Source organism: Callionymus lyra, chromosome 15, assembly GCF_982586985.1.
Source record: "Callionymus lyra chromosome 15, fCalLyr1.hap1.1, whole genome shotgun sequence".
NCBI classification, from domain to species: domain Eukaryota; kingdom Metazoa; phylum Chordata; class Actinopteri; order Syngnathiformes; family Callionymidae; genus Callionymus; species Callionymus lyra.
The window spans coordinates 5,430,311-5,441,763 of record NC_141832.1 but is presented as its reverse complement, the minus strand read 5'-3'; the positions used below and the strand labels follow the sequence as shown (position 1 = coordinate 5,441,763).

At 53.3% G+C, this 11,453-nt stretch overlaps 1 protein-coding gene across 2 annotated transcripts; it reads left to right on the top strand.

Moving 5' to 3' along the window:
• Positions 1–11,247, top strand: tcf20 (transcription factor 20). 2 transcript variants are annotated; one of them, XM_087808650.1, is made up of 6 exons: positions 1–240; positions 1,394–8,836; positions 8,897–8,990; positions 9,052–9,101; positions 9,232–9,308; positions 10,627–11,247. In XM_087808650.1, exons 2-5 carry the CDS (start codon positions 2,126–2,128, stop codon positions 9,289–9,291), a joined length of 6,915 nt encoding a protein of 2,304 aa, XP_087664776.1. In that variant the 5' UTR covers positions 1–240; positions 1,394–2,125; the 3' UTR covers positions 9,292–9,308; positions 10,627–11,247. The 2 variants fall into 2 exon arrangements, with proteins under 2 accessions (XP_087664776.1, XP_087664775.1); XM_087808649.1 differs by having other exon boundaries at positions 9,052–9,115.
• Positions 11,248–11,453: the final 206 nt, after the last annotated feature.

Below are 11,453 nucleotides of genomic sequence, written 5' to 3'. Positions count from 1 at the left end.
GCCGGGGAGGGGGCGGGGGTCCTCATCATATCTGGAGGTGAGGACAAAAGAAGAAGAAAAAGGGGGGATCGTGGAGGAGAGGCCACGGGGTTGTCGTGACGCCCCCCCCACCCCCCCAGACTCCGCCGTCACTGGCCCGGCTCGGCTGGAACAAGGCGGACGGGGAGACGCGTCGGAGCCGCTCGAGGAATTCCTGCCACCGCCGCGGGATTCGCACCAGCAGCCTCCGCGGGCCTCCAGGTATGTGCGGCTAGCTGCTAACGCTAGCTCAGGTTTCGGATGCGGTACCAGCGTCCCGCGGCTGGTTCCGAATGCTAACTAGTTAGCCCGTGTGTGGACCCCCGAGCCCCGCAACATCTGCACACGATCAGCTTTGATTCCGCCGAACCCCCCCGGTCTCCCCCGCGGACCCCCAGACCCTCCATGCTAGCTGGGATGCTAACTGGCTGCAGCGTAGCTTCTTATAAAAGGCTGCTTTAGCTCAAAGCTAATTGTGATGCGTAGCCTTCGATGCTAAAGCTAAAGCTAGTGTTGACAAGAGCTCAATACAACAAACACATGTGTGTGTGAGCGGGTCTTTATGGACGCACTGTGCGTGTGGTCGTGCGTGTGACTCATGATCGATCAACCTTCTGATCGATAAGTGCGTCCGTCAGCCACGTAGGCTCGGAGGGTTGAAGGTTCGAAGGACTGGAGATGCTCGACTCTGACGTCACGCGTGTTTGTGACGTTCAGGCGTCTCACGTTCATTGTTTGAAAGAACGTGATGAACGTGAAGCTCGTGAAGATCCATTGATCCAGTAACACAAGGATCATAAAATGATGACTTTGATGACATCATCGAGTCCTAAAAACTCAAGGTTTTCCTTCTTAAGAATCTAAAAGTGATGATGTCATTGATGAACATGTGTAACACGTGTGTGTGTGTGACACGGGTCGTTAGGTGTTTGGACCGCGAGGGTGGAGACCCCGGGGCGGACCCAGGACACGGTAGAGGCTTCTTAGACCCTTGGAAGACTCCGGTGTTCACTCTGTGTTTCTGGAACTTTCCCGGGCGAGGGGGAGTCTGGGTGTCTTTTACCGCGGCAGCTGCCCCCACGACCCGACCGAGAGTGTTTTAACCTGGTGGTGGAAAAGTTCTCAGAATTTCCTTGTATTTTGCTCAATATAAAGTCAAAATATTTATAAATAAAGTTTAAAATGAAGAGAAAATGTTAACCTTTAATATCCCGTTAGAAATAAAATGTACTTAAAATAAATACAAAGTGCTTTAATACAGTCAACGTACAACGAATACTATCTCGATATAATACATTTAATAATGAACTTCGATTTATTATTTTGGTACCAAAACATTCAACTGTCGTGTCTCACCTCCACTCTTTGTTTGCAGGTTCTGAAGTGGGCGGAGCAGCCGTGTCTGGATCCGGACGCACACGTGATGCGGACTCACCTGTACCTGGACCAGGACTGAAGTCGTCGGGTTTATAAACGAGGACGAGCACAAAGGGAACGACCCGACTTCCCGCCGAGAGCCGCTCTCCGCCGGAGGCATCGATGGAGCGTTGGCCCGCGACCGCGACGAGCCAAGACCCGCGATCGGACTTCGCCGTTTTCACCCGACACCTCCGCCAGCCGGGCGCCGGGAGGAGAAGCTTCTTGAAGGAACCGAGGGAGTCGGCGTACGCGAAGTCGTCTCCGGGGTTCGAATGAGATTTTATTTTGCACACTTGGATTACCACACAGTATGATCTGACCCGGCTGTGATCCGGTACCGCTCGAAGACACTTGAGGTCGGACACCTCATGTTGCAGTGCCAGTCACCGCCGCCCGCTCAGTGCCAAACGTCCCGACTTCTTCGGGAACAGACTGTTGAGCCCAGTTTTACTTCTTTCGTACGGACTGGTTTTTAATGAATTCCTGAAGAGGAAGTGCATCTTTTTTCAATGCAAGTCCGCCTGAACGCACAGACGAGGTTTGGACCCGAGAGAGTCGACTTTCTTCTCCTGCGGTGGAACTGTTGCGCGTTCTTTTCATCGTCTTGTACTTAACGTTAAGCCTTTCATTATTCCTGGAATATAAAACATTCTCATTTTTTTTACGAACTTTAAACAGGAAAAAAAAAATGCAGAATTTTTCTAACAGTCCTGCGCCGCACTCGCTCCCGGGGTTCAGTGGGCGGGGCGGTGGAGGCCCCACGTACCCCCCACAACCAGCAGATCCCCAGATTTCTCCGAGGATGGCGGATGATTTTGCGGGGATGCAACAACAGAGTCTGTCCCGTGCCCACCACCACCCGAGTCAATCCGGCCACATGCTGGCGTACGGCGCTCGCAACCGAGCAGCCGTGGACCCGCAGCTGACGCAGGGTAACGTGCACGGCGGCAGCAACAACCCTTACAGGAAGGACGCCATGGACTTTTACTTTTCAATGGGCGGGAAGGACCGGCACAGAAGAGGGACTTTGGGTTACGGTGGTGGGCTAGGATACCCCAGTATTGATGGACACTTGACTCAATACAGACATACCGGTTCTGGCTCTGGACCCCCGTCCGGTATGATGTCACCGTATCCCGTGGACTATGGTTCCAGTGCTGCCTCGGGTTCAGCACCGGGAGCGTTTTCTCCTTCTCATCAGTACACTTTAAATCCCGCGATGCAGACAGTGGCGGGCTCCCAGGTGCCGCCCCGGCAACTGGGACAAACCTTTCTCCCGGCCCATCACGGTCAGCATCATAAAAACTATCCTCAACCCAGTCACAGGATGACCCCACACTACACACAGTACTCCCCACAGAGTGGAGCTTCTACAGGGTCATCTGGAATGTACAGCCCCCCTCCTCCACAGAGATACATCGACGGTGGGTTCGACTCCAAAGTCAACAGTTCTCCCTCGGTCAACCCGAGCGCAAACTCGGTCCCCGTCCCAGCGGGCGCCAACAACATGGCGCCGGTCGAGGGCGCCCAACAGAATTACCACGTTTCAAATTACCCCGGATTTCCAGCGCAGACGGCCGCGGCTAACAAGCTAGCCGGAGCGCAGCAGCGCGGCTCTCTGAACAATTCCGCGGTGGGTTATGACAACTCTAACAAGATGCAACACCAGGGTGTCCAGGGTCCATCTCCAGGCGCTGTATATGCTAAACATCACCCGGCCTCAAATCACAGTATACCTCAAACAGTTTCTCACGAAATGACCAAATCCCCGATGCACCCCAACGCTCAACAAATGAATCAGAACTTTAGCCCCATTTCCAATCCTTCTCCCGCTGCCCACTCCCCCAGCTGTAGCTCCTCGCCTTCCCCCCTGATGGGCGTCACCGACGCCCACGCGGTCTCCGGCGCTCACGCCCCCTCGCACCCCCTCACGTCGAACCGTAGCAGCCATGGTCACGGGAGATCACTGCACACCATGCCTCAGTTGAGCCCCACCCCAAACTCCAACAGCAGCATCAGCAGTTGCGGTAGCAGCAGTAGTCATAGGATTCAGAATATCGGCGGAGCGAGGGATCCGTGTCGCAGCAAAGTGGTGATGAGTTCCCGAGAGGAAGGTTGTTCCGTCTATTCCACTCCTGGAGACAAAATCCACGACGCAGGTTTAAACAGCTTGAACGCTCTGAGCTCCCAAGTAGCCAATCTACCAAACACGGTTCAACACATGGCTCTCACCGACACGGTGCTTTCGCAGAGGAGGGGCAGGGATGGCGGGCAACCGGTGACTCATGGTTTGCAACCGAGGAGTCGAAACGCTAGCGCCGCCTCTAGCACCAGCACGGTCAAAGAAGGGGGGAACCTGGGAGACGGTGCGGGGTTTGACACCGGCGTGGACGAAGATTCGTTGTCGGTCGGAGGGTTGTCCGGCACGAAGACCGAACGGGAAGATCATTTCGAGGGCGAGCATGTGAGAATGAGGCAGACGAGTGGAACGAGCAGCGGTTCTGATCCGGTTCATATGTCGAGCAGTCAGTCCCTTCAGCAACCGAAGGTCAAATCATGTCCTTCGCCATCGAAGGACCCAAAAGCTAATGAAGTCAACATTCCTCCGGCGCCGTCTTCTTTCGGCCGCGACGCCACGATATCTCCATCCACAGCCGCGAGCGTTCCGCCTCGACTCAACCACGTACCGGAGCCGGAGCGGGTGTCCAATGATCGCCGGGCTGCAGAGAAACACGCGAGCAACGTGAAAAGAGAAGCCATCAAGAGAGAAAACGAAGATGTAAAACATGAGAAAAGCACTTGTCAGATGCATCAACACAAAGACACACAAAACAAAGAGAACCGCTCGCGTGACGACGAGCGTGACGACAAACACACACCTGACGAGCCACAGAGTGCGAGCGGCGTCGGCGTGATCGTGTCCGCCCGTGGGGAGGGAGGTCGCAATGACAAGAGCAACAATGTTCAGGAAATCTCTTTGCTGGAAAAACATTCACAAGCTTTTTCAACAAAAGATTCCAGCAGTCACAATGGAGACGAGGGCATGGACCTCAGTCTGTATTCTTCCCATCAGCAGGCCCAGCAGAAACCCTTCTTTGGTCGGCTTCAGAATTCTCCCCAGTCTGGATCCAATAAATACGGCTATCCAGAATCGACATATGGCTCAAATTTGTCGATGAAAAACAGGGGGAGGGAAGACGCGGGGGCTGCGATTGAATCCAATTCCAAATACTACCAACAATCACATCCTGGTTATGGTCCTATGCACCCGAAAGACATCGGTTCCGTAGCCGAGGCTTTGGCCAAAAGAGTGCAGGGGTCGGGGGCCAGAGGTCACGAAGATAGTTCTCAGATGCAGCAGTTTCCAAGTCTCTTGCAAGAAGTTCTTCAAGGCTACAACTTGGATAAACGGTATGGAAGACCAGAACAGGCCTTCCCTGCACACGCTCAGTTTCCAACGAGACATTCTTATGGCATTAATGAGAGCATGAGAATTCACGGTGGGGTCCTAGAGGCTCCGGGACAAATGAGCAGCTCTGGAAAGCCCCCTCATGCAAACCAGAGACATCGTAGTGATCCAGCTTTCAGCACAGATCTCCAGGCCCCGACTAAGTCGGAGCAGTCGGACACGAAGGTCTTTCAAAAGGCAGAGAAAGTGGAAGTGGGTGTGTCACAGAGCCTTTTACCACAGACTGTAGAGGCCCAGCAGCCGCCGCCAAAACATATAAACTTGGCTGACTATTCTCTTCCACAGAGAAAAGCTACATCTACTGTTCCCACTCAATCCTCCGCTGTGCAGGAGCTGCTTTTACAAGAGCCAGAGCCTCTCACAGGCGGCGTCAGTCAAGCCGAGGCTCAGAAATCCTCTGCATTAGCCCCGTCAGAGCGCCGCTCCGTCATCTGTGATGTGTCTCCAAACCGACACAATACGCCAGAGAAGGAAAGCGAAAGGGAGAAAAGTCAGAGCGGAGCAACAGTCATTCAGCAGCCATTTTCCTCCAAATCAGAAGTCGGTCATTTGAGCAAGAAAGAGCGAGTAGAAAAGAGAACGGAAATCATGTTGAAAATGCCTCAGACCAGTTTAAAAACCGAGCACGATGGTGCAAACGAGGCCGAGCAGGAGTTTCAATCCAAGTCCACTTACTCCTCCGTCGTGATGAATGCCGAACACTACAGGGCCCTGCCTTCTCATCCTCACAGCACTAATCCTTTAGCATCACCATCACGCCATCAGTCCTACCTCCACGGTGTAGATTTATCTACGAGTAACGCCAGCAATTTCCCCGCCTATCGCTATGGAGATGCAAGAGATGTGAGTGTGTTGCCTCGGAGTGGCTCACATTTCCCCCCCCATCAGTATCACAACATGTCCTCTCAGTTACAGTCGGTGAATAAGCTTCAGATGTTCCCTCACCCCAGAGGGCCTCCACATCACCCTCTCAACATGAACGAATGGGTGAAGGCGATGAACAGACCGTCCAAGGAGATGATGCTTCACCCCGGCTCTCCCCCGGGTCGACACAAGATCAGCCAGATTGATCAGCGGCAGTGTATGATCGCTCAACCGGAGGCCGTCGCTGACCTTCAAGCCAACAAGTTGCTCCAACAGCAAAGCTCTTACTTTGACATGAAAATGTGGGAGTCCACTCGACCCGGGAGAGAGGGACCCAGGATGATGGAAGGGGAGCCGTATTTCAAAGCACAAGTGCCTGCACCTTCTGCTGTACCCATCGCTTCACACAACTCTGCTCTTTCACAAAAGATTCCTGTCCCGAATCCGGCTGAACCCGACCTCTCCAGGGTCGCGGCAGAAGACGTCAAACCCCCCAGTGCTCCTCCTGCAGCTGCCGCCGTTAAGTCTCCTCCTGAAATGAAATCCACTCTTTCGGTTCAGCGACAGTCCAAAACCGGCAGTAGCGGTGACACAAACCCCTTAATGTTGAGGAGACGAGTCCGTTCTTTTATCTCCCCCATCCCTGCCAAAAGGCAGCTACAGGATCTGGCCCAGCAGCGAGCCACAAACTCTCAACCCTCTCCTCAGCCGGCTCGTCACCACGACGACGACTACACTAATTCAGATTTCAACCGCTTGTCTTCGCCTTTGCCGAGAGATTCCTTTTCACAACCGTTATCTCCGTCTGGTGGAAACACCAAGGCAGTGCCTCACAAGAAAGGGAGAGGTTTGAAACTGGAGGCAATAGTGCAGAAGATAACACCAAATTTTAAGAAGCCAGCTGGTCAGGTAGAAGATGGATCCGGTCAATTTCTGGGCTATGCCCACTCTGAGCCGTTCAGTGACTCCCAGGACCAGGACTTTAGCAAACTAGCAAGAGCTTCTGTAGGTGACGACTCGTATATGGATGAAAGTAATTCATTAAATGATTTGATTCCTTTCCGAGGCGTCGATGAAAGCCTGTCTGCCTTCCCATGTGCCCCGCAAGCAACTCAGCCAAAAAAACAGGACTTTGATTTTGGGTTAGGATCAGCTGTGGAGTCCGTCACAGGGGACAAGGATGACTTTACTTTACTTGGACCTTTGCCCCCCGCACCACCGCTGCCTCGCCCGGTCCAGTGTTCTCCTCCTCCGTCTTCATCCGCCCTCTCCGACATTCAAAACTTTACAAACACATACCAACAACTTGAGACCAGGAGAGGGGAACAGTCTGCTGCCAACCTCCTGCGACAAAAACTACAAGAACCTGGCCTGGGATTTAATGATTATCCAGGTAGTGACTACTTTGGAACTAGCCCGGCCCAAGGACACATGCTGAATCGGCAGCACCATATGTCCTCAGCTAGGTCAGGTATGTCCCCACAGGACAAATCCTCGGATAGCAATGTGCCTAAAGGCTATTTCCCTTCTGGCAAGAAGAAGGGCAGGCCTGTTGGGAGTGTCAATAAACAGAAAAAGGCACAAAACCAAGGCCAAATGACAGGTCAGAGTGAAAACGCAACTGGTAGCGCTCCAGAAGACCATCCTACTTCAGCTGCAGAGTCAACTCAATCCTTCGAAACTGAGCAGCCGGCGGACATTAGCGAACCCTCTGTCGTGCCACCCCTGCCTGATGAAGCCAGTGACCCACTCTTAGCTCCACCAATTCTAACACAGGAAGAGAAAATGGATGTTGAGAGGGAAGGTTCACAGCCAGAGACAGAAGCCAAACCTGCACGTCAGAGACGGAGAGGTTTGAAAAATGACAAACAAGGTGAAGGTAAAGGCCGAGCGAGGAGGAGGGTAGGAGTGGCACTGACACAGTTGGAGACCAGCGCAGATCTTGAAGCGTCCGTGGGTCCAAGAGGGACTCTAGGCTCGAGCAAAACATTCCCGGACGCAACGAGAAAAGGCCCATTTATTCCTCACATCCACGTCGAGAACAAGATCCCAGAGATCGGGGCTGTGTGCACCATTGTGAACGCTCAAGAGGACAAGATGAAAGGCAGCGCCGTCGCTGGGAAATCAAGCGGGTGTGGAATTGATTCTCTCCTGACCTCAGCCTTTTCTTCCCAGTCGTCAAGAAGAGAGAGGGAGATGGAGAGTGAGGAGGTGGAAACCTCACCCCTGTCAGGAAAAGCAGTTCCTTCATCTGGTTACATCGTATCTGGTCCTGTGCTCACGGAGACAAACCACTCCGGCAGACTGCTTTGCTGCCTTTGTCAGAAATGGGCAAATTACAAACACCTCGGTGATCTCTACGGGCCCTTCTATCCGGCGGAGTATGCGTCAAAGCTTCCCAAAAACCCTCCCCAGGTTAGACAAAGTCATTCAACGGGCGTGAACAAAACGGGATCACATCTCGAAATGAATCCTCCGAGTGTAATCACAGAAACACCGACGGATTATGCTCCGTTCAGCAGACTCCTCGCTGGCAACGACTTCACAAACAGTTTGGTTTCAACTTCACTATCTTTCCCCGTGTCTGCCAGACACGCCCCGCCAGCCATAAAAGAGGAGCCCATGTTCGGGCCAGGCTTCCCCCACACTCACGCTCAAATGTACTGGGATATGCAGGACAACAGACCAGCCCCGGAGCTCAAGCGGGAGTTGGAAACGGAGTTCAACCTGCAACCAAATTACATGCCGCAGCCGTCGGAAGAAGCCCAGCGACCCCAGCACAGGAAGCTGACCTCTCACCCCCGCTTCAAACGTCGGCAGAAATCGAGCGAGAAATCCCCCAGAATGGTTCCGTCCAACAGTAAGGCTTCGCTGCCCTTCCAGCCCCCTCCACCGGCCCTGGACTCCTTAGGACCCCTGGCTCAACTGGCCCAGCTGCCTCAGATGCCCATGGACCCAGAGGAGCTGTGGGTCCACGAAGGTTGCATCGTGTGGACCAGTGGAGTGTACCTGGTGAGCGGGAGGCTGTACGGCCTGCAGGAGGCGCTGGATGGTGCGAGAGAAACGGTGAGTCCTCAAGACCTTCCTCGCTTGTGTCCGACACATCGCTGATGGTTCCCGTTGCAGAGCTGCTCCTACTGCGAGATGGTGGGTTCCACGCTGGGCTGCTACACCAAAGGCTGCACACTCCGCTACCACTACCTGTGCGCCATCGAAGCAGGTGAGTCGGACGCCAGGACACTAGATCCTGTCGTGATCTCACAACCTTCTCTCTGCCCCAGAATGCTCTCTGAACGAAGACAACTACTCGCTGCGCTGCCCGAAGCACAAGGTAAAGAGAGAGAGGTTGGTTCTCCGCGATTCTTCCGTTAGCGTTTCAGCAGATTATGCTAGCTAGCTAGAACGATGATTTCCAGTTTGAGTGACATCCATCCCATGATCATGACTCTTCTCTCCTGCAGTTTTCCCAGAACGCCCGGACAGCAAAGTCCCAGTACTTGGAGCAGTCGGAGAGAGGCTGAGGACCCCCCGCCCAGCAGTGAGTTCTGCCTCACACTCGCACCTCTGTCTCGGGTCCTCATGGGTCTCGCTGTCACCATGACCACGGACATGACAAAAACATATCTAGGTTTTACGTGTTTTAAGGGTCTTATCTTGTGGAAAGTGTTTGTCACTATGTTGATGTGGACACGTGAGCTCAGATCAGTCCCACAACATGTGGATGACCAGAACCGGACCTCCCCTGGTGGCCTTCAACAAGTGTTCTGCACGTGGAAACACAGAGGCTTCTTCTTCTTCTTCTCCTGGCTCGCACGTCAATGTCCTTTTATTTCCTTTTATAGTCGTCGCCATGGAAACATGCAGCATTGATTTTCATCGCACGCCTTCTGCCGCCACACGTGAGGCTCGGAGTTTCTTAAATGGTCGCTCCGGTTTCCTCCCAAGCGGACGGATGACTCCCGCCTCCCACCCCGAGTAGGCGGGATAGACTCCTGACCCCCTCCCCACACAAGTGTTCAAAAGTGTTCAACATTTTTTTTTTTAAATCCAGATGAAAGGGTCAGAGGTTCAGGGTGAGGAAGGGACGAAAATCTGAACAGCTGTTGCTGGGATACGATGCGTTCAGGGACCTGTTAGAAACGTTGGAAACAGTTAATGAAGTTTATACTTTTCATATGAAAATTATTTTATGATTAACTCACAATTGTCCTACACTTGTGGCAGCACCTGAAGGTATCACCCGAAGTTTTCACCCAAAGGTATCACCCGAAGGTAGCCCCCTAAGGTATCATCCGAAGGTAGCCCCCGAAGGTAGCCCCCTAAGGTAGCCCCCGAAGGTAACCCCCGAAGGTATCACCCGAAGGTAGCCCCCTAAGGTAACCCCGGAAGGTAGCCCCCAAAGGTAGCCCCCGAAGGTAGCCCCCGAAGGTATCACCCGAAGGTAGCCCCCGAAGGTATCACCCGAAGGTAGCCCCCGAAGGTATCACCCGAAGTGTAGCACCCGAAGGTATCACCCGAAGGTAGCCCCCGAAGGTATCACCCGAAGTGTAGCACCCGAAGGTATCACCCGAAGGTAGCCCCCGAAGGTATCACCCGAAGTGTAGCACCCGAAGGTATCACCCGAAGGTAGCACCCGAAGGTATCACCCGAAGGTATCACCCGAAGGTATCACCCGAAGGTAGCCCCCGAAGGTATCACCCGAAGTGTAGCACCCGAAGGTATCACCCGAAGGTATCACCCGAAGGTATCACCCGAAGGTAGCCCCCGAAGTGTAGCACCCCGAAATGTAGCACCCCGAAGTGTAGCACCCGAAGTGTAGCACCTGGTTGTCTGACGTGGTCTCTGTTGCTCCTCAGGTGGGTTCTGCCTGGAGATGTTCGGGGAAGACTTCGGGCTCAGACTCCAACAGTGAATGTACAGTTTCTCTTCTGGACCCGACGTCGAGAGAAACCTTTGTTTTCACGCAGCAGGAGCGACTCTTGGACTCGAGGACCCGTCACAGTGTCGCCCCCCCAGAGCGCGGCGGGTGTCCCGGGACGGACCCGAGAGACCAGTATTTAGTCATATCTGCAGGATCACTTATGTTAGTCGTCATTCTTACGTATCCGCCTCAGTATTTACTCACGGAGACCGAGGGTCTCGTCGTTCTCGGAGAAACTGTCGGACGCTCGCGGAGGACGACGTGTTGCCTTTTCCAGACGCCGCGTGTGCGAGTGTGTGTGTGTGCGCGCGTGAGTGTGTGAGAGAAGCTTCCTGACTCATTCTTCAAAGAAGTGTTCTTATTTTTCATCAGCAGGTTTCTACAGGTCACGATATCACCTTATTTTTCAAGAGACTGAAGTCATGTGACCTGCGACGCGTCCGTCCGGAGACTTTAAAAAAAAACAACAAAAAAAACAAAAAAACACGGCGTCAGACACGCGTGTCATCAACCTGTCGATGTGTACATGAATACAAATACACTCCAATGTGCTTCACTTGTTATTCCATCTCTGTGCCTTTTTCATCCTCTGGTTATTATGGGATGTTGTCGGTCTCATGTGAAGGAGGCAGATCAGGAAAGTGGAGCAGAAGTGCTCAGTACCACTTGCCTCCTGCAGGGGGAGCCACGTCATCCACAACGATGCTTTGTTCACATAGGCGCTGCATATACTGTGTGTGTGTGTGTGTGTAAAAATATATA

Bases quoted from the DNA above. Each gene is read 5' to 3' on its own strand.
- tcf20 (XM_087808649.1), top strand. From the start codon at position 2,126: ATGCAGAATTTTTCTAACAGTCCTGCGCCGCACTCGCTCCCGGGGTTC. The intron at 9,116-9,231 runs GTTGGTTCTCCG...TCTCTCCTGCAG, and splicing joins CACAAGGTAAAGAGAGAGAG to TTTTCCCAGAACGCCCGGAC. The intron at 9,309-10,626 runs GTGAGTTCTGCC...GTTGCTCCTCAG, and splicing joins TGAGGACCCCCCGCCCAGCA to GTGGGTTCTGCCTGGAGATG.